This window comes from Durio zibethinus, chromosome 5, assembly GCF_047325235.1.
Source record: "Durio zibethinus cultivar Kanyao isolate XHJ-2024 chromosome 5, ASM4732523v1, whole genome shotgun sequence".
Lineage (NCBI taxonomy): Eukaryota > Viridiplantae > Streptophyta > Magnoliopsida > Malvales > Malvaceae > Durio > Durio zibethinus.
In genome coordinates, this window is record NC_143166.1 from 33304477 (window position 1) to 33328063 (window position 23587).

General features: G+C 34.6%; 1 protein-coding gene across 22 annotated transcripts; it reads left to right on the top strand.

Annotated features, from left to right (window-relative positions):
• On the top strand, window positions 1-22391 carry LOC111289176 (nucleoporin (DUF3414)). 22 transcript variants are annotated; one of them, XR_016342379.1, is made up of 34 exons: window positions 1-318; window positions 411-587; window positions 810-905; window positions 1229-1298; window positions 1406-1539; window positions 1822-1962; window positions 2046-2203; window positions 2576-2744; window positions 2841-2939; window positions 3168-3245; window positions 3329-3388; window positions 3487-3644; window positions 4193-4394; window positions 5373-5492; window positions 5786-5871; window positions 5966-6070; window positions 6728-6826; window positions 7639-7727; window positions 12910-13058; window positions 13804-13947; window positions 14051-14158; window positions 14659-14769; window positions 15165-15263; window positions 15377-15487; window positions 16326-16504; window positions 16645-17086; window positions 17615-17722; window positions 17982-18040; window positions 18278-18662; window positions 19338-20885; window positions 21172-21379; window positions 21477-21574; window positions 21828-21940; window positions 22102-22391. XR_016342379.1 is itself a non-coding variant. In XM_089761267.1 (33 exons), exons 1-32 carry the CDS (start codon window positions 208-210, stop codon window positions 21557-21559), a joined length of 5886 nt encoding a protein of 1961 aa, XP_089617393.1. In that variant the 5' UTR covers window positions 1-207; the 3' UTR covers window positions 21560-21574; window positions 21828-22391. The 22 variants fall into 22 exon arrangements, 21 of the variants coding, with proteins under 21 accessions (XP_089617393.1, XP_089617392.1, XP_089617396.1 ...); XM_089761267.1 differs by having other exon boundaries at window positions 21828-22391; XM_089761266.1 differs by lacking the exons at window positions 21828-21940; window positions 22102-22391 and having other exon boundaries at window positions 21477-21786.
• Window positions 22392-23587: the final 1196 nt, after the last annotated feature.

Below are 23587 nucleotides of genomic sequence, written 5' to 3' on the forward strand. Positions count from 1 at the left end.
GTCATGTCTAAACGCAGTGCGGCATTACCACGCGACTTGATCGCATCCCATCGCACCCTTCAGAAAACCCAAACCCACACACTCAAAATCCCAGTAAAACCCCTCTCTTCTCAAAAAGCGCCAAAAAATTTCAATCAAAATTATCATAAAAAAGAACGTTTTCAATTCTCTCTTTCCTTGAGCTAGGGTTTTAGGAGATCAAGATCAATGACGGCGACCACTAAGTCCGTCGATCCTTCTCTTTGGTGGGAGCCGTTTTCTTCTCTTCTCACCGACCTAGAGAACGCCTTTTCCTCCGACGACCTCCCGGAACCCCTAGTAAATCTACTCTTGCTCTCTCTCTTTTTTTTTTTTTTTGACGTGCATTTTTGCGTATGTGGCGTTGTTTTTACGCGTTCCGTATTTTGCAGGCGAAGAAGTTGAAAGAAAATCACGATTGGTTCGTGGAGACTGTGGCTAGGTTTAAACCGCCGAATGAGAAATCGAAGGAGGCTTTGATGAGTTCTCAGCAAATCAAAATCGGTCCACATGAGTTCACTGTAAAACCTGATTTCAGAGATAAGGCTTTGCAAGTCAGCTCGTGTTTGGTTAGTTGCATATTCACTTCAATTTGAACCTTCTCTCTCTTTAATTTTGTTATACCTTTTGTTTTAAGTCGTGTTTTACTCTTTAGCACAGTGCATTATTTGATTGGTTAAGAGAAGCGAACTTTTTAAGTAAATGAGTTATCGATTGTCAACAATGTCTCCTCAAGTAGAAAGAAATAATGTCTTTTGGCGTTTCTGATTCTAGTTTTGGTTTATTAACAGTGTTTGGATGAGGTGCAGTCCTACATTCTCGTTGATAGGTATCTTGAGCGCGGAAATACCGCTGAGAATTATATAGTTCGTGATCCTATTCATGTGGTTAGTAGCTTCCTCGTCTTTTAATTACAATATTGGCAAAACACAGATGCCCTGATGCCCCGATGTTTATTGTAATCATAAATACATATGCACCGATGCATATACATGTGCATTTGTGAAAATGTGTCTCTAAAGTTTGTGGTTTTTGACTTTTATGTGTGTTTAGGATGTTGTAGTTGTTTACTTGAAGTGACACTTGGTTTAAGTCATAAGTGTGAAATATTTGTGGGCATCTGTTTTTAAGTCATAGGTTCTATTCGCTGCTATGAAGCTGTCTGATTCTTTTTTATATACCCTTCTGTTTTGGTTTTCCCCTTATGAAGGTATTGCTACAGTATTATATCGAGCGTCAATGCTTGTTCAAGTGCACAAGGCAGATTCTCATGCATGCTTGTAAGGCAATTATGAGGGTGTTCTATTTTTAATCTCCCCTTTGATGCCATTTCTTTCAGTTTTATATTGACGTCTTTCTACCGAGAATACTGCTATGTTTGGTGCAGTATATTTGGGAAATAGCTTGAAAGAAGGGAGTTTGGTTAGGGATGAAGCACTAAAGCTGATTGCCGATGGACTGGAAGGGAAATTAATATCTGTCTTGCAAGTCCTTATGTCTTGCGGTCATCCAGAGCAGATGGTATGTTTAATATGAGTTGTTGTTTACATTTTACCCCTACTAAACAACTTAGGAGCAACAAGTTCGTAGGAACATAGGCAGCTAATCAAGAACGTATTCATTAAGATGGTTGATTTTGTGGCATGCATCTTTTATTGTATGTTCTGAAGTTTCTTTAGGAACCTTTACTATGTATATGCATTACATTTGGATAGAAGAATATCTACATGCTTAGTTATATTTTATTAGATATTATGCTTAAGCCAGTTGACATTTAATATACATTTTGAGAATGGTTTATAGGATGTTGATCTTTTCACCTTATGGGCTGAGGAGACACTGCTTGAAGACAACTTGGTTTTGGACATTATGTTTCTCATTTATTATGAGTCACTATGTAGTTGTAGTGCTGAAAAATGGAAAAATTTGTGCTTGCTCTATAAGGTATATCTTTATCCTTAGTTGTTTGATATTAATTTCCACATTCTATTCTGGTTTTATACTTGCTCTGCAATATTATGTCACAGGGAATCTTATCAGGGTCTTATAACTTTGGAAAGCTGGGAATATCATCTGAGGCTTTATATTCTTTTTATCATGCCAAAGTTCAGCTGCTACTCATTCTCATAGAAACTCTGAACCTGGAAAATCTTCTTCAAATGGTTCATGATGCAATTCCTTTCAGGTTTTTGGCGGCTAGCCTTTACTTTTTGTCTTTATTTTGTATGCAAATCGTAAACATGTAGAATATCCTAGATACCTCAAGTGTGGAGCTCCAGATAATCCAACATCTCCCCTCTCCAAGGAAAAAAAAAAACACTAAAAGAGAAAGAGATGAAAAATAATCATTCTAAAATTGTATGTTTTGGGATATAAGCAGATTTAAAAAAAATTAAAAACACTAAAAGAGAAAGAGATGAACAATAATTGTTCTAAAATTGCATGTTTTGGCATATAAGCAGATTTTAGAATGAGTTTATTTTACTTGATATTCATTTCTTTTGCCTCCTTTTCAACTTGCCTTGATTGTAAGAACATTTATTTTCCTGTTTCTCAGGCAGGGTGCTTGTGTTTTTACCTTGACTGATGTCAAAGAGATTGATGCTCTGTTATCTGGCTTTGATATCTTTGAAATGAGAGAAGTTGGCCCACTGATTCTTGCATGGGCAGTGTTTCTTTGTCTGATTTCATCACTTCCTCGAAAAGAGGAAACTAATGAACTGACGGTGTGTGGTCAGTGTGTGGTTCTTTCCTGCTTCCTGTACTACATGAATGAATATTACCATCAATGACTGTTTCTTTGTTTTCATTCAACTTCCCAGGAGATTGATCATGTTGGGTATGCTCGCCAAGCTTTTGAGGCTTCATCTTTGAGTTATTTCCTTGAAATCGTTCAAAGTGACATCTTGAAGGAATCAGATGTAAGACACAGTTTACTTTCTCTCTGAATAGATTGACTGGTTGTCTCATGCATGCCACTTGTTGTTCGATTCATCCCCCCCCCCCCCCCCGTTTTTTTTCTTTCCAGTGGAACTTGTAGCGACTTGTCTGAGATTATTGTTGCTTTTATATTGTCTTGGTCATTGCGTTTAGTGATCTTGGCTTGTTATGCTCTCTATCCAATTTTTTTTTTTGCCCTCTTTTTTCAGGGACCTGTTGCTGGTTATCGAAGTGTCTTGAGAACTTTTATTTCTGCATTCATTGCATCTTATGAAATTAGTCTTCAGGTGACTACATTTATTGCATATTTGATAGTTTCTTGTAAGATTATATTGAATTTATTGTTGATTGCAGTGTGTCTATTTTGCAGGTGGAGGATGGTACCTTTAATTTGATATTGGATATTCTTTGCTATGTTTATCGAGGAGAGGTTTGGACGTATAGTGAATTTACTTCTGAATCATTTGATTTTTATTATCTGTTGCTTATAGTTTATTAACTGAACTTTCTTGTTAACCAACCTAGCAGGAGTCACTTTGTATTCAATTTTGGGACAGAGCAAGTTTCATTGACGGTCCTATTCGGTGCCTTCTTTGTAACTTAGAGGGTGAATTCTCCTTTAGGACTGTGGAACTTCTACGCCTTTTATCATCTCTATGTGAAGGAAGTTGGCCTGCAGAATGTGTGTAAGTGAGGGTTTGCTTTTCTTCACCATGGGTTTTGATTTTGCATGGCACCAGCTGAGATAATACACCACCACATACATATAGACACACACACACATATATATATGTATATTTCTATGTATGTTTGTAATATCTAATATGTTTGTTAGGGAGCTTCTTTAGTTTATGGTTGAGTTCGGTATCTCTGGTTTGGGTTTTGTGTTCGTTCAAGAGGAGCTATTTAATCTCTGACAAGAGGATGTTACAAGATGCTATTTAAGCTTGTTTTATGCTGTATAATTTCTGATAGGAATTAGCTGATATGATGTGCAATATGCCAACCTGTATCACATCTTTTGAAGAGCTTTAGTTACTGTTTTAGATTTTTTTTGCTATTCAAACTTCAACAGTTCAATTTATAAAAGTCTTTATAGTTTCCTGGTCTGCCAACATTCTCTGTGATGTAGTAACTTCTGCAGTTCTTATTTTCTAATATTTCCTTGTCGTAAAATGGTTTGTTCAATTACCATTCATTTCTCTTACATGTAATGTATTTATCCTGTGGACAGGTATAACTTTCTAGATAAATCCACTGGCATATCGTCCTTGTTTGACATTACTAGTGAATCCTTATTGGATCATATATCGCAAATTGTTGAAACTCAGCATCCGGTGTGTATTCCCGGGGTTGATGGTTTGCACATTCCTAGTAGAACTCGTGGGCATATTCTGAAAGTAGTAGGTGGGAAAACTGCTCTTGTGCGTTGGGAGGTAAATAGTTGAGAAGTTTTGCTATTTTTCTTAATGTTTATCAATAATAACCTGCTGGTTCTGCTGCATTTTCTTGGAACAAGTCTTGATGTTAAGGGGTTTTTTTTTATTTTAATTTTTTAAAACTTTTCGTGACTGCATACTAATGGAAGATAGCCCCAAATACCTATGCTTTATTTTTCCTGAAGGTGGGGACAATAGATCTCCAAAAAAATTAAATGCTAGAAAAATCAGCTCTCTCTATGTATATTTTATGATTATTTTGTCATTATCTCAATAAACAAATCAAATCAGGAATTCATTTCATTTTTCTGGTATTCAATTGGATAGGAATATGTAATGTCATAATAATGGTAGAAATTGAACTTTTTTTCTGATATTCTATTCAAAACTCCATAAGGCTAATGGAATTTACCCATTCTATTATATATCTGTTTGTTATAAATATAAAATATTAATGTGCCATCTAACCTTTTTAGTTTATTCCTTGGGCTTCAACATTCAATTATACTGTTTGCGTGAAAATTGTACCTTGGGCTAGGAATATATTCATATAATTTGATTTCCTTGATTGCATATAATTATATCATGTTATCTGTGCAGCTAGCATATTGATTCACGAGTTTTGCTATATAGTAATTGGTAACTGATATGTCTGACTCTGTGTGTGTGTCTATATATATATGGATTTATTCTTCTCCATCCTTTCCTGATAGCTTTGCTCATTTTTAATAAAATTGAATGAGGTTTGCTATATGATTACTTGTATGCTGACTTGTGATGATGGGTTGATGTGATGTTTTCCTATTTGCTTCATTAGCTTATTGTTTTGTTTTTGCTGGCTTGCTTTTTTTTCAGGTACTGTCATTATGTTACCTATGGAAATTGTTTAAATTGATGAATGATCCTAAAAGTTTTGAAAGAGGCTTGAGCAATATGACTAGAATTCCAAGCTAACATGTTAATCGTCTTCTGCAGCATACAAAATCGGCTGTGTTCGTGCTGCTTCTTCGTTTGGCCCAGACACCATACCTAGAAAACAATGAAGAGGCATTTCTTATCCTTGACCTACTTGGCCGAATGGTGTCCTTCAACACGGTGCTTCTTTGCTGCCACCTGTTGTTATTAATATTTAGTAGATAGCATTGGAATGAATGAGTTTTCCATAGCTATAGAAAACAGAATTCTTCTGAAAATATATTTTTGTAGCTGTTGTCACTGAAAGTTACCGGTCTTTGTTCAATATTTGTTATGTTTGAAAGCATGAATTCATTGAAACCTGTATTTTTGGTTGGAGTTTGTACATTTAGCCTTTAATTTTTTCCTTAAATTTAACATGGTACCTACCTTAGACTCACGACTTCTTTGTTTTCTAACAACTTTTATGGTAGGCTGTTTGTTTTGCTTTGATGGATAGTTGCAATTTCTTGCATGTCCAAACAACTGACATGAATGGGCAGCTAGAAAATAATGTGTGGTAATTAAGCATCTTGAGCTTATTTCTATTTTTTGTATGGTTTGCACCTCTTGCGGGCTATATCTTCACAGTTTTGGGCTGTCTTCTGCTGCAGGGTGGTGGAGATCATTAGCGTTATGGTCAGAAATTTGTCACCTAATCCCAGTGGTGCTGCACTGATGTCCATGGCTTTTTTAATCTTGGAAAAGATGCTGAAATGGTAATTGCACCCATGTTTTTTAGTTCTTTCTGTGTGGGTATTTGTACTTTTAAAGAAGATGGACAGATTAAAGTTCAGCAGGTAGAAAACTACCATTGCATGCTGCTTGGCTGCTGATAGCCTAACTGGAAATGTTAGTTGCTTTCTTCTATGTGTTCGTTGTTTAATTGGCGAATGCCAAGAATTTTGTTACTAATATTTAGATCAATGAATCTAACCTGCTAACTGGATTCATTTATGAAGCCACATCCATCGGTTCCAGTGGAGGAAAAAATGAATGGAAGTTATATATCATCATCTCCACCCAATAACTAATCAAAGTTAAACTTTGAAGATCTTGGTTGTGGTAGCTTCCCATTAATGATAACAGTTTAACTGTTGTCTTTGAGAAGAAAAAGTAATGTATGGCATGCTTTTTGTTTTATTAATTAAAGTTTAGTTCTAGTGGAAAAGGATTCTAGGTTATGGTGAAGGTTTTGGTATTAGATATTGTTGTGGTCTTTTACATCCATTAGGGAACTATTATTATCTTAAGCACACAAACTTGTTTCTGTTTGCTGCCATAATTCATTGTAGCATGTTCATTATTTTCTCTGATATTGTTAACTATTGTTCATTCACATATATGTTTTTACTTCTTTTTCTCTTTTGAGGCAGTTCCCCATCTCGTGTTGTCGCAGTAGCCTTGAAAGCAAACATATTTGATGTGGCTTCAAATTCAAGCATCTTCAATATAGGTTGGAATGGTCTATCAAGGTGAAACCTATGGACTGAAGCTTGAGAATTATATTTGTAATGCTTTGAGATTTTATTGGATTGCTTGTGAATGTCAAATGAACTAGCATTAATTTCAGGTTGGATGTCTGATTGCTGTTTATTTAGTTGCTTTTATGATTTTGCCAAATTGATTTGCTTTTTATGACTTTTGTGTACATTTTTTTATACCTATTCTGTCGAAGACTTTCTTAAAGTTCTACCTTGCATGAATTATATGTATCTGTTCTATCTTTTTATAAATTTTGTTTGGTTTCTTTTTCATCTAGTTTATGGTCAAGTCTTGAGTGCAATTGTGTGAGGAAAATTAAGGTTAAATGACAGTTGAATGGTTGCTAATTCTATGAAGCCTTGTACTTGGATAATGGGGTATGTAACTTAAATTAGTGTGTTTCATAACCACTTGATTTAGGTCTTATGAATTAAGTGCTTTTGCATGGAATAGTTTTGAGAAAAGAATTATGCAGCCAAACTCATGTAGTTGGCGCAAGACGTAAATGAGTCCTCTTCCTAGTTCACACTCTCTACAAGGAGTTAGAACAGAAAAGGGATGTTGTCTCTCTTTCTCTGCCTGTTCTTTCAGCATTTGGCACTTGGTTTTTCTCGGTGGTGATTAGTGTTCTATGAAGGGATATTGGCTGTTATCAATCTGTTTCGATTTTCTCTTTGTTTGCTTTTTTCTATTGTTGTCCTACATTTGTGATCTGCACTTGGATATTCTATAGTATTTAAGTTGAAAACATATTTGTTTATGCATTCGTCTAATTCTTTCTTGTCTCACCTTTTCTTTACAGTGGATCATGGTTGCTATCTGGAAAGTTGGCAAAGATGCTTTTAATTGATAATGAGCAGAATGATCATGACTGCCCGTTAACAATATCAGGTTTGTTTTCTCTCAATTTTAGCTGTCTGTTGTATGTTTTCATATTTTTCAATTGTTTGTTTGATTTCTGTTTTATCAACTGCTCATTTTTATAATTATTTTGCTAATTTATGTACTTTTTTTTTTTCAATTTTCCACTTACAATACATATGTATGTGTGAGTGAGTGCATTTATTTGTGTGGAAGTGACCCTTTGCCGAATAACTTTGTCTAGTAGATAGCTGATTCTAGAAATTTGGTGGTACCCTCTTCTTTACCTGTATGCTCGTCAAAAAACTATGGATATTGGATTACATGAAAAACAAGTCTCCTTCAAAAATACATTATTGTATGGTTTGAAGAGTCTTTCCATTATTGGGTGAAAAGTTTTTTTTATTATTGCCACAACTTCTGATTTAAATGGGCATGAGCATCATTTCTTGAATTCTCTGAAACACCATTTTTTGATTGAACTGTTCTATAAATCTTAGCATGGAGGATAGGAATTCAAACTCATTTTTCTGTGGAAATAGCATAGCAGAAATCCATTGTACAAACCTATTCAAGTCTTACACTTATGCAATTGTAAAAATGGTAAATAACAAGATATTGAGGGGAGCAAGAATTCACATTAGGTGTTATTAAAAATTTTGTATCAGTAGTTTCCTGGTTATCTCATCTGATATTTAACTGGCTTTTCAATGTGCTTGTTTGCTTGTATGATACTGTTATTGGTTTTTAAAGTGTAGTCCATTTCTTGCTTCATTTGGCTGTTTAACTTTTTCTATTCTGAGCTTCCACCTTCCAACTTGCAGGATCTCCCCTAAACTTTTATCTTATCAGCTTTTGAACTTTAATATTTGTGGAAACTGAATGTATATTGAAAAACTGCTTATACTGAATTATACAAGAATCTTAGGTTTGTATACAACTAACTAGGGGTTAAACTAGGAAACTAAATCTTCCTTAATTCTAGGGATACAAATACTTAATTCTAGAGATACAAATATAAATATAGGGTTAAACTAGGAAACTAAATCTTCCTTAATTCTAAGGATACAAATACTTAATTCTAGAGATACAAATATAAATATATGGATTACAAGATTACAACCAGCTGTAAATAAGTGTTTTCCCACACTCGCCCTCAAGCTGGTGAATAGGTGTTTTCCATTCCCAGCTTGGAAATAATTCCTTGAAATGTTGCACTGCCGAGACCTTTAGTCAACACATCTGCAAGTTGACCCTTGGTTGATACATAAGGTGTACAAATCAACCCACTGTCTAGTTTCTCCTTTATGAAATGCCGGTCTACTTCAATGTGTTTTGTTCTGCATGTTGTACAGGATTGTGTGCAATGCTTATTGCAGACTTGTTATCACAGTAGAGTCTCATTGGTCCATCCCACTTGATCTTCAAGTCTTCTAAGATAATCTTTAACCATAGTAGTTCACAAATTCCTTGAGCCATTGCTCTGAACTCTGCTTCAGCACTTGATCTTGCCACCACATTCTGTTTTTTACTCTTCCAAGTCACAAGATTACCACCTAAGAAAGTACAGTAGCCTGAGGTGGATCTTCTATCAGTTACTGAACCTGCATAATCAGCATTTGTATATGCTTTTAGAACTAACCCCGAATTTCTTTTGAATAAGATACCTCTCCCAGGATTGGCCTTCAAATAGTGCAATATACGGTAGACAGCCTGTAGGTGCACTTCTTTAGGACTATGCATAAATTGACTTACCACACTCACAGCATATGCTATATCAGGTCTAGTATGTGAGAGATAAATGAGTCTTCCAACTAATCTTTGGTACATCTCTCTATTTACAGCAGCATCTTCATTAGCTTCTCCAATTTTATGATTAGGATCTATAGGGGTATTTGCAGGTTTACATGCAAGCTTCCCAGTTTCCTTCAGAAGATCCATCACATATTTCTGTTGTGAGATAAAAATACCATGTTGTGAGTGAGCTACTTCAATTCCTAGGAAGTACTTCAATCTCCCTAGTTCTTTTATCTCAAATTCTCTAGCCAAACACTGTTTTAGAGATTCTCTCTCTTTCTCATCATCTCCAGTTACAATTATATCATCAACATACACTAATAGAACTGTGACTTTCCCTGAATCAGAGTGCTTGATAAACAATGTGTGATCTCCTTGACTCTGTTTATATCCCATTGCTAGCATCACTTTGGCAAATCTCCCGAACCAAGCTCTAGGAGACTGTTTAAGGCCATATAAAGCCTTTTTTAGCCTGCATACTTTGTTTACTTCTAGATGACCTCCAAATCCCGGTGGAGCCTTCATATATATTTCTTCTTCCAAATCACCATGTAGAAAAGCATTCTTTACATCAAATTGTTGAAGCTGCCAATTGTAATTTGCAGCCAATGATAACAAAATCGTAATTGTATTCATCTTGGCAACTGGAGCAAAGGTTTCTTGGTAATCCACTCCATAGGTTTGAGTGTAGCGCTTAGCCACTAACCTGGCATTATACCTTTCAACAGTACCATCTGCCTTGTATTTTAAAGTGAAAACCCATTTACACCCCACTGAATTTTTTCCTTTAGGCAACTCTACCAGTTCCCATGTCTGATTTTTCTCTAAGGCCTCCATTTCTATTTTCATGGCTTGCCTCCATTTCTCATTGGATAATGCCTCGGATAATGTAGTTGGAACAGAAATAGTGTTTAGGCTCACAAGAATTTTTGTGGGATGGTGAGAATTTTTCAAATGACACAAAATTAGATATTGGGTATAGTGGATGCTTGGTACATTCTCTAGTTCCTTTCCTAATGGCAATAGGCAAATCATAATCAATAGTTATAGTTTAGGAGATTTATGCTCATTTTGAGAAATAGAGTCAAAAACTGTAGTTACCTCATTTCCAGAGTTAGGATCAGGTTCTTGGACTGGCACTGGTTCAGGATCTGGAACTTTTCTTCTTGAGTACACTTGTAATTCCTTCATAGAATCAAGAACAATATTATCCTTTGTCACATCTTCCGTATTTGGAATGGGTTCAAACTCAAATTTAGTGTTTGACTTGGGCTCAGCAGAAACAGGTTTCGACTCAGAAGAATTAATGGGTGTAAATGTTGAAGAAGGGGGCAAATCAAGCAAAAAGAAGTCTTTATCCTTATCTTCCATGAATGAAGTCTCCCCCTGAAGATAAGGTTGAGTAAAAAATGGTTTATTTTCTTCAAAAGTGACATCTGCAGACACATAGAATTTTTTGGTAGGAGGATAATAGCACTTATATCCTTTTTGAGTTGAAGAATACCCCACAAAAATACACTTAAATCGCTCTTGGATCCAACTTTCCCCTGTTATGACTATGAACATGAACAAATGATGTACAACCAAATATCCTAGGTGTGAGATTGTTTGTGGTATTGAGGTTGGGATAAAATTGTGAGAGTAGTTCCATAGGAGTTTTAAATCCCAAAACTCTTGAAGGTAACCTATTTATAATGTGTGTGGCAGTGAGAACAGCTTCCCCCCAATAAGATTTAGGTACATTTGCTTGAAAAAGAAAGGCTTGGGTTGTGGCTAGTAAATGACTGTTTTTCCTCTCTGCCACTCCATTCTGCTGTAGAGTATTAACACAAGATGACTCATGGATAATCCCCTCTTTTTGGAAATAGGTGGATAGACTCTGGTTGAAGTAGTCTCTTGCATTATCAGACCTAAATCTCTTGATTCTCACTCCAAATTGATTTTGGATCATGTTTTGGAAGCTTAAAAACACACTATTCACATCTGATTTGGATTTAAGTAAAAAAACCCAAGAGACCCTAGTACAATCATCTATGAATGAAACAAACCATCTCGCACCAGAAATATTAGGAATTGTAGAGGGACCCCAAATGTCACTATGAATCAAGTAAAAGGGAGTAAAACTTTGTTACTGATTGGAAAAGACACACGTCTATGTTTTGCAAATTCACAAATATCACAATGAAAATCTTCAACATTTAATCCTTTGAACAAAGAAGGAAACATGTTTCTCAAGGTTCCAAAAGAAGGATATCCAAGACGAAAATGATAAAACTAAATTTTGTCTGTATTGGAAGATTTTTCAGAAAGAAATGACAAAGGTAAACTATTTTTGATACTACTTGTGTTATTTGATGTCTCAAGATAGTATAGTCCATCCTTCTCCTTAGCAAGTCCAATCATCTTCCCCGAACTCTGGTCTTGAAATTCACAATAAGAGGGATAAAAAGTTACTTTGCAATTCATATCTCTGGTAAGTTTTTGTATAGATATCAGATTAATAGACAATCCAGGAACATGAAGAACATTTTTGAGAACAAACAAGGGATTAACTTAAACATCTCCTAATCCTACCACTGTGGTAAGTGAACCATCAGCAACAACAATTTTCTTATTACTAGGACACAGGTTATATATACTAAACTTTTGTGAGGAATGGGTCATGTGGCCTGTGGCTCCTGAATCAATGACCCAAGAACTCGTAATAGGCTTAGCCGAGACATTTAATCCATGAGAACCGAAAGCTTTACCTGAACTAGAAACTTTACCCAAGGAACATACCATAGTAGGCTTTTCAAGGATTTTCAATAAGTTTCTCAGCTTTTCAATCTCTTCCCTGTTGAACTCTCCTTATTTCTGAGACATTTGTAGTACTCTAGTGAATTTCCCAGTTAACATTTTCTCAAATTGGGTGGCAGTGATATCTTTCTTTGAAAGGGTTCGGCAATGAAGGCCTAAACAGGATTCGGCAATGAAGGCCTAAAAAAGTCAGCAATGAAGGCTGAAAATTTTGCTTCCCAAGAAAAACCTAAAGCTCTGATACCATGTGGAAACTGAATGTATATTGAAAAACTGCTTATGCTAAATTATACAAGAATCTTAGGTTTATATACAACTAACTAGGGGTTAAACTAGGAAACTAAATCTTCCTTAATTCTAGGGATACAAATACTTAATTCTAGAGATACAAATATAAATATAGGGTTAAACTAGGAAACTAAATCTTCCTTAATTCTAGGGATACAAATACTTAATTCTAGAGATACAAATATAAATATACAGATTACAAGATTACAACCAGCTGTAAATAAGTGTTTTCCCACAATATTTCTTAGTTTTTACATGGTAGTGGTGTCCACACTGCTCATATATCTTCATTTTTTTCTGATGTGTCTATTGCTAATGATATTTGCAGTGCTGGATTTCACTATGCAGCTTGTAAGGACTGGAGTAGAAGATGATATTGTCGTGTCATTAATTGTTTTCTCCCTCCAGTATATTCTAGTTAATCATGAGTACTGGAAATACAAGGTGAAGAATACCCGTTGGAAAGTAACATTGAAGGTATGCATTGGTTTTCCTGTTTAGTTGTTTTTATTTTTATATTACTGTGATTGACATCTTCATCTACTATGAAATGCATTTATGATGTAAGAAACTGATGGCAATGGTCAAATTTCTCATTAGTGGCCAAAGTAATTGATGTAGAACAAATCACCCAGAATAACGGTACTCAATAATTGTCCGAAATCTCAATTGTATAAACTCAAAATTCTCAATATCAAAGATGATTGACACACATCTGGTGTTCATTTTTAGTAAGTGAAAGATAATTAAGGGATATTGCATGGGCGCAAGCTTTGAGAATAGCTGCAGTGAACAAGAATTATGCCATTGTGGTCTGTATGTCTATAGATCTTGTACATTTTCTCTTGCTTGCCCTGTACTGGATTAAATTTTCAAAATCCATCTTGTATTGACTACATTTTTCCCTCTGACTGACGGTGCCTTTGACTTCTTTTTATGTGTCATGAAATGATCAGGTTTAGCCAGTCTTTACATGTTACACTGTTGCATTACCTGCATGTTGTTCTATCTGATGAGCTTAGCTATTTGTTCTTGATCTTAATATGATTGATTTGGTAACCTAACCAAAGCTTTTTGTTCTTCTTGATCTTAGTCTGACTGATTTGGTCCAAACCTAACCCAATCAGCTTGTAATGATGTATATCAGCAAGTGGAGTCTGTACGGAGGCATGGATTTTAAAATGCTGGAGATACTAAGTTCTAATTTTCTGCCTTCTACTAGGTGCTGGAAGTGATGAAAACATGCATTTTAGCAACATCTTCCTCTGAAAAATTGAGTGATGTAATCTGGGATTTGCTACTCTATGATTCTTCTATCCACAACACTCTCTTCCGTATAATGTGTACAACATCCGAAGCTTTGGAGGTCTGCTATTTTCGGCATCATCTCTTATTATTATTTCAATTAACAAAGTAGGGTTTTACTTACTTTCTATTTTTCTTGCTAATGAGAGCACTCTGTTAAACAGAGGCTTTATCTCACTCGCCTCATTGAACTGGTGGAGATTGAGGGATTACAGCTCGCTATAAGTTCTGCTTTGGATATTTCTTATATCATGCTTACCAAAATTTCAAAGGTATTCTTCAGAAATTTACAGAGCTGTTTGCAATAGTGAAGCAACATAACATGTTACAACTTTCATCAAATGGAAAATAGACGTGGTTTTATTCTTTCAGTTTTGGTATTTTTACACATCATTTCGAGGTCTCATAAATCATATGATCATTGTGCTGCATGTTTGGGTAATTATAAACCTTTCGTTTTAGCTGTTTTACCTGTGTTAAAGAGAGTTTTAGCTATTGTAGAGGTTAACTATATGGTCATGCTAGTATACAGCTTTGGAAAATTGTGTTTTTCCTACGATGGTAGGTTATTATATTTTTTCATGCTATTTATGCATCACATTTCCAAGTTCTTTATCATTTGTTTTTTTTTCTTTTTGGTAATCTGATTATCATTATTTTATTCTTTTAGTTACTGTTGTCATGTTTGAAAAATATCTACTGACACTATTTGATTTTGTTAATCAGATTATACCTTCATAAATAAAAATTAAAGTTTGTTCTATATCTTCAGGATATGTCATCAAGCATTCCAGCGTTTCACCAAGCTATGCTCTCTTCAATGACCAAGCCAATTCCTGTTATTAGTGCTGTCATATCATTGATATCTTTCTTTCGTGATCCGGTAGATGCTCTTTATGTGCCTTTACAATTCAAAATTCACCTTTTTTTCTTTGTTGTTTCTCTTCGCTGAGAAATGTAAATCAGTATGTGCCAAAAAATGAATAATTTTAGTGTTTCGGTTCAATTATAAAAAAATGAATGGGGAAATTGATAAAGATATTAGTCATAGCTCTGCAGGATTGATAAAATGGAGAAGTGCATAAATTCCTTTAGATGTGGATGCCATGATGGATTTGTGAAATTGTGTGTGTGTTTTTTTTTTAATGGTGGGGCCTTGAGGGGTGGGGTGGGGTGAGGTGGGACAGCATTGTAATTTCTTAATTATTTGATATTTTTTGTTTGTTTATCCATGTCCCAATACAATGAAAGTGATTGCAAGGTTACTTCACTTTGCAGGCAATACAGGTTGGTGCTGCTAAACTGCTATCAATGTTGCTGTGGATGGCAGAACCACATCCTTTTGCGAATTCATGCTTTGGTCCAGATGATAAGCAGGTTGGAGTTATATTTGTTTTGTGTTTGGAAGTTATTAATTTGCTATTTGTTAAGTGACTTTTGAATAACTATTTTTTTCTTTCTAATTGATCTTGATTAACCACTTGTTTTAGATGACAGATTTAAGGCATTCCATTAATTGCATCCTACTTGAACATTTGATACGGAATGAAGATCTTTTTATTGCTATACTGAATTTGCTTACTTCCGCAGCACGTTATCAGGTTAGTTATGGTACATTCTCATTACTTGCTAGTTAACCTTCTCTGAGGGCTACCCTTTTCTTTATTATGTTGCTTTTGATAGTATTTAGAATCTTTAGGTTGACCATGCAATCTGTTTATGGAATTCTTCCTGGGTTGTAACTTTTCATGGGTACAACAAATTCAGTTAGATGACGTGTGATCTGTGTAAATATGTAGTATAGTTTTTGTGTTACATTTATTTAAGCTTCAACTTTCATAAGCAATAGTTAATGGCATCATAGTTTAACTTGATGTGGTATGGGACTAGTTCTTCTTGGTCGTATTTCTTTTGGGAAAATATAATTTTTTGGTTTTCTATGTTTTATGAAGTCGTAGTTATTTTAAATATCAATAATTACAAATTTTTGGTTAATTTAATTTTTTTAAAGAGAAAGAAAATAGCGGTGGTCAATATTTAAATTATTATTTTATTTGTGACAATTTACTTAATAGCAATGAATATGATGAGCTGGCACTATGAAAGAATATTAAAGGGTCTTTTCTTTTGGATTTTTTTCGAATAAAACATATCATCTTTGCTCCTTCAAATTCTTTCTTTTCCTTCTTTCTTCACTGTTTCTCCTTTATGCCTCTTTGTTCATTCTTTTCTTGGTTTTTTGGGTTTCCTTTCTAATTAGCCCCTCATTTTGGATCCTTTGTTTGGTGATCCATATAGCATATCCAAAATGCATGGTCAATTCTAGGTACAACCGCACCTTGATCCAGGTTTTAGGGGTTTGCAACTGATCTAATACTATGTCTTAATACTACTGATCTAGTTTTTCAAGAGTCTTATTTTGATGGTTTCTTTGTGCAGCCTGCTTTTCTTTTTGCTATTTTTGACACAAAAGAGGATACAGACGTTCAACTGGCCAATGTTGGTGGTGTGCAGCATACAACAAATGAAACTTTGTCTGTTTCACTGGGCTCCGAAACATCTAGTCTTGTAGATGCTGTTCTTCAATTTGTTGAAAGATATGATGACGTTATCAATAGGTATTTTGTGTGTTGAAGCCTTTTGGTCTCCTTTTGTCAATTATTTTAGTACTACCTTGCATAGTCTGATTTTGTGGTGCTTAGTTTGGTATGTATAACATGGTTAGAGTTGAAAAACACTGACACACTATCATCTCCAGTAATCCTTGTGTACTGCTGAATGTACTCAACTTCCTAAAGTCGTTGTGGCATGGGGCTGGTCAGTATAGAACTATTTTGGAGAGGCTGAAAAGCTCTGACAAGTTCTGGAAACACCTGTCAGACTTTATCTCTCAAACTGCTGGCTCAGAAGTTCCTTTGCTCAAAAGTATGAAAGACTCAGAGGCTTTACTCCTGGGACACAGATATCAATGTCAATCTGCTATATTGGAAACAATGGCATACGATATGTTCTTGATGAAAAAGTTGTTATATGCTGAATCACTTGTTAAAGAACACCCTGAATCAAATAAGAAAATAGAAGCTGATAATTATGTTTTGAAGAATATCTTGTCAGATTGGTGCAAGAGCTCTATACTGGAATGCCTGATAAAGTCATATGCATCTTGTAAATATGACAATGAAATATATTATCGTGCAAAGGTGAATTTTTTTTCCAGATTTCATATATATACCTGTAGATGCTCTTACCAATTGCATATGGACTTGGATAGTTTTGCTGTTTCCAGTTGAACTCTGGTCTGCCCTCTCTTAGATGATAGACCTATTATATCAATTAGTGATATACTATATTCTACTATGTTTTGTTATTATCTTGAATGAGTTGGGAGTTCTCTTCTTTCCTTTTTTTTAATTTTCAGTGGACGTGGGTGCGGGAGGATGTTGAACAAAATTTCTTTTTCTTGAGGTTATAGGATAGGGGGCAAACACATTAAAAGCACCTATATTTTGTGACCCTAAATGATTATCATTGTATACATTAAGTTTGAGGAGGTATTAGAAAAAAAAGGTAGGGTTTATTTGAAACCAATGTAAGTTTTTGGATTGACATGAGTGTTGTAGAAAACTTTCCTTCCAGATGAACAAACTGTTGCTCAATTTGCCATTGATATGTTGTTTAGGCCTCCTTTTATGCAAATCGGTGATGTTGAAAATGAAGCTACTTTGCAGGTCGCATTAAGTTTACTCACTGTGCACATAATGACAAAATTAGTAGCTGGTGATGCTGGAAGTTTGTCTGTATCCTTAGTTGAGAAGATTCGCCTTGTGTTTGAAAAGGTGATACCATTTTTCTGCTTATTCTGGCTTTTCTTTCAGAAAGAAAAACGAAAAAAGTTTTGATTCAGAAGTTGTATCTGTGTCAAATGTCATCGCTAAAATGTTCCTTCTGAGGAGTCCCTTAAAGACACATCATTTTGAATCAAGAATTTATGATTGCAATGTTCAATTTTCTTTCACTAACTATTTTTTTCCACTTCTATTTTTTATGTCTCTTCATGTCTAACTCTGGTGTATGGTTGTATATTTCTGCTGACAGTTGACCAGTCAGCCTGCTTTTTCCGAATTGATGGCACAATACTCAATGCATCGTTACAGGTAAAGTGCAAAAACCTATAATGTTTGTTGGACTTACATTTAAGCATTATGTCTGCCTCTAGATGGTGCACCATCCATCTGAGAAAGGATGCAAATGAACGAAATCAAAGTGTAATGATTCTGTAAGGTTCATGTGTTGATTAGCATTGTAGTTACTCTATTACTGGGTAACCTAGTGCTTCTTTTTCCTTCATTAATACCATCTCCAATATTAGTTTTTTCTTGGTTTTCTTTCAGTGAAGAGACGGAGCTGAAAGCTTTAATAATGAGTGATCTTTATTATCATCTGCGAGGAGAGCTTGAAGGCCGTAAAATGAGTGCTGGACCTTTTAAAGAACTCTCCCAGTTTCTGATTGAGTCAAAGGTGGTGAAGATTTATGAGAATAAGTGCAATGTTGATCCTTTTTCAACAGCTGATGATGTCTATGTGTTTGATCTTGGACGCATAAGAGCAGATTTTGGATTAGATATGTGGGATTATTCTGAATGGAAAACATCTAAAGCAATTGCAGACATGATGCTGCGCTGCTTGCATGAGGCAAACTCAATGGTGTTGGTTGGAAATTCCAAGCTCTCTTCGCTGAAAGCATTAATTACTGTCTTAACTGTGTATGAGGACAATGTAAGTCCTCCTAGTTCTGATTAGTTTATTGGTCATTTTCAATGTTTGCTATGCAGAGATTGACGCTAGTTTTTCTGTGGCTAGAGGATCTGGGAAATCGTAATAATTCACGAACAGGCTAAAATAGTTTGATCTCTTAGGCTATTAGATATTGAACTAAAATGTGAAAGACTGGTTATAATTGAGTTGATTGTGGAAAACCATGTCCAAAGTATTTTAGATGTTTATTTACCCTGGTATGCTCTACCTACTTTTTGTTAATTAGAATTTTACTAGCGGAGTTCAGACTTCAGTACCTTTGTCATCAAATTGATGGGGAAGTTAGGTCGTTTGGCCTGCAGATAACTGAGTTGTAGCAGTGAAAGTGGCAAACTACAAATGGGACAAATAATGAACTTGGCATTGATAAACAAATGAAAGTAGCTCTAGTAGTGATAGATTTGTGACTAGTTCAGTCTAAAACTACAAAGAAATTGATGTTAAGATGATTTTACCTTCTGGTTTTCAGGTATTGGCATATAAAACTTATTCGTTTTCTTAGTCTTTTCTGAAGGATTCGTGTGTTGTTAAATCATTCAGAATTTTTATTTGTTGATTTTGGAAAGCTTTTAATTCTTGCTTCTTGTTTGCCTTACATCTGTTAGAATATTAATTCTTATATACCTGTTGTTGCAGTCACTGGACAAAATGACTGGGGTTGGAAGGAAGGTTCCTGATCAACTGATTTTTTCATGTATGAATCATATATGCCAAACTTTCCTTGGCACTTTAGAATCTCTGTCTCCAATCCCTGATGTCTCCAATGATGTTCTTGATTTCCTCACTGCACAAGCAGACTTACTTCTTCATCTTGTAAGATCTGTGTGGACAAGCCTGTCCATGTCTGTTTGTGTTCTTGTCTTAAAAACTTCTGGAACTGGTCTTAAAGTGCTAAGTGATCATAGAATGATAGTTAGTGGGGTGAATAAACCAATGAAGCTTTTGATAATGTTGATTCTATCAGCAATGGAGTTTTGCTGCCTTGATTCCCATATAACTAGTGTGAAAGACAAAGGGTCTGTTGAAGGGTTTGCTGAGATTTCTAATGTCAGTCTTGGACTATTACCCATCTTGTGCAACTGTATTACTATTACTGAGTGTTGTTCCCTCTCCCTGACTGCTTTGGACTTGACACTGAAAAGTTTTTTGACACCTGATACTTGGTTTGCCATCATACATAAACATCTTCAATTACAACGTGTTGTTCTGAAACTTCAAGATAAAAATTCTTTCGGATCTGTTCCTATTTTATTGAAGTTCTTCTTGACCATTGCACATGTAAGAGGAGGTGCTGAAATGCTTCTTAATGCTGGTTTTTTCTCGTCTCTCAAAGTTTTATTTGCTGACATGTCAGATGGTCGGGTTTCCTCACTTATTAATTCTGGAAAAAAACTAACTACATTGTCTGAGAAAACTGATAAGCCTCAACTCATTTGGGGACTTGGCTTAGCTGTAGTCACAGCTATGATTCATTCTCTGGGAGACAGTTCCTCATGTATTGACATTGCTGGCAATGTGATACCATACTTCTTTTCAGAGAAAGCCCATCTAATTTCTTATTTTCTCAGTGCACCGGATTTTCCATCAGATGATCATGACAAGAAAAGACCACGTGCACGAAGGACTTGGACTTCTCTGTCTTCTTTAATGGAGACTGAGCAAACTCTCATGCTAATGTGCGTCCTGGCAAGACATTGGAATTCATGGGTTAAGGCTATGAAAGATACAGACTCACAATTAAGGGAGATGAGTATTCATCTGTTGGCATTCATTAGCCGTGGAAATCAACGTCTTGGAGAGGCTCCAAGCCGGACTGCTCCTCTTTTATGCCCTCCTATCCTCAAGGATGAGTTTGATTGGTGCAAAAAACCTTCATTTGTAAACAGCAAAAATGGATGGTTTGCCCTTTCACCCCTTGGCTGTCTCTCGAAGCCTAAGTTCTCTGGGATATCAACTGCAACTGCTCTTGTGATGAAAGATCAAGCAACTGAAAGTAACAACCATGTTTCACAAACATACTTCTCAGATTCAGTTGCCATTCAGATATATAGGATTACATTTCTTTTATTGAAATTTCTCTGTTTACAAGCTGATGGTGCTGCTAAAAGGGCAGAGGAGTTGGGATATGTCGATCTTGCACATTTTCCGGAACTTCCAGTGCCTGAGATTTTACATGGGATACAGGTATGATGGTGATATAGGTTTCTTTTATTCATATTTGGCCAATGTTTTGAGACATCAAGTGTTGGTTGTTGGTTATTACCAAGGCTTAAGACAATAGTACGTGTCAGTCATTAACACTACTCTGTATGCAAAAATATCTGGTTGCCAATCTATATTGAAGTTGGAAGTAAGGAAAAAAAGTCACTAAAATTTTCTGTTTTTGTCAATGTAGTGGTCTAACCTTCTATATATATATATATATATTAATTGCCTGTTGGTGGATATTTTTTCTTCTTTTTGAGCACAGGATCAAGCAATTGCTATTGTCGCAGAATTATGTGAGACAAATAGATCAAAGCAGATTGATTCTGAGATCCAGTGTGTCTGCCTGCTACTGCTTCAAACAATGGAGATGGCCTTGTACTTGGAACTTTGTGTCTTACACATTTGTGGAATTAGACCTGTGCTAGGGCGTGTGGAGGACTTCTCAAAGGAAGTCAAATTATTGATGAAAGGTAATGGTCCCACTATTTTCCTAACAATCATGAAACTTAATTGTTTCTGGAGTCATTAATGAACTGTCTTTTTTTTTTTTTTCTTCCTGGTTTTTAGCAACGGAGGGGCATGCTTTTGTCGAAGGATCAATGAAGTCCCTCAATCAAATAATATCCTTTGTCTATCCTGCTTTGCTATAAACCAAGAAATCACAGGTGACTTTTTAGCGGACGCAACTGATATTTGTAGGCTTTAGAATGAGAATGAGAACTGTGTAGATATTTCCGATGCTGCCGTGATGGCATGTATGTCTTGTATGCTTAATGGAATGTTTACATTGATGCCATTTCTTCTGGGCATTTGTTTTTTGCGATTCCAAGGAGGTTATTTTTGATGATGACAATGATAATCTGTCATCTTCAAGTGATCTGATTTTTTTTAAAGCTAATTTTGTTGCTTTTTATCTAGTTGAACCCAGATTATTTGAATGGGCCTTACCTTTGCGTGTTGGAATGGTGTAAAACTTGCGATTATAAGAGGGCATCCAAACACCAATCAGATTACCTCAAACAACATCATGGGTAAGTGAATGCTTGTAATTTGATCATTCAATGAAAATTCTCTTTGTTCCAGGAATCCTAGGTTTATAAAAATTAAGTGCGTATTTTCCCCCGTGGTTCGTTCATGAATTTGGAATGACGAAACTATTTTACAATATGCAACCGGACGTTACCTAAACAAGAGTGGACCAACGGCGCCTGTCTTTTGCGATAAAAGGAGAACGTTCAAAAATAAAAGGAAAAAGGCTGCAAAAGAAAAAGCAGCAGACTATAAAATGCTGGTCACGGGAATCAGTAGGTTTTATAGCTAGAGCTACTACAATTGTCTTTTCATCTTGCGCGGAAATGCCAAATTGCTTAAGATTATTAGGTTTCACAGTTAAAATACCTTACTGGATAATATTTAAAATTTTTTTGTTTAAAATGGTATGTGTTGTTATTAGTTGTTTTGATATATTATTTGATTTTTTAATTTAGTATAAATATATTTATAAATATATATAAATTGGTATATAATAATATTATTAATAATCTACAAAATAAATAAATAATATCTTTAAAAACTTAATAAATAAGTTTAAAAGTATAAAAAATAATATTATTAATCTATCATGATATTTTTAAATATTGAATTCGATAATATATTATTTAAATGAATTTTTTCATATAAATATTAATATAAAAATAAAAATATAAAAATTACATTTAATTTTATAATAATTAAATTTTAGAGGAGTACGAGTATTTTCTTAAAAAAGATTGATATATTTATAAATTTTAATTAAAAAATAAAATATAAAAAAATTTATAGTAAAATATAAAAAAATTTAATTTTTAAGGTTTATTTTGTTAATTAATTTTATTTTTATTAAATTAAAAATAATCAAATAATAAAAAATAAATTAAAAATAATAAAATATGTTATATTTACGTATAAATCAAAATAAATAAATTAATAAAAATTTATCTAAATTAATCAAAACAAATGAAAACAAACAATATTGTTTGAAACTACATTCAGTATAATTGTTTTTTGAATATATCATATTTTAATACAATTAAAGAATATCGATCAATATGATCAATATAGACACCGTTAGCATCTCCAATTCTCCACGTTCAGTCTAAATTGTTGGTAACTTAACGATTGTGATCATAGCTTATGAAAGATGCGAAAATAAGTGGAAAGCAAAGGGAAAAACAAAGGGAAAAGTGTGCCGCATCTGATACGTATGTTTGGTGGATATTTCCTGCAATCTTCATCGTTTAGGACTAGGTGCCTAACTGCTTATCCAAATAAATAGTAGTACATATTATTATTATTATTGATTATTGTTGTCAATTAAATGGACCCCACATTAGATTGGACTTATCGTTCAATATTAATATAGCAGACTAGCAGTTTTTGTCCTCCAATAGGAGTTTAACAGTTAATTTTAAAACTTGAAAAAGAAGATAAAAAACCTGCTACTTTCAATTATATAAAAATATATCATTGCATAAAATGCGCTTGCTTAAATTAGTCCTGCAATTTTCTTAGAAAAGTTCAAAAGAAGGCATTTTCTTTAAAAAATAAAAATAAAAAGATGCAGAAAAGGACTCTTAACTCTGGGCTGTGTGCTCAAATTCAGAAGGCCCAGCAAAACGAAAATTCAACTCCTTTATGAA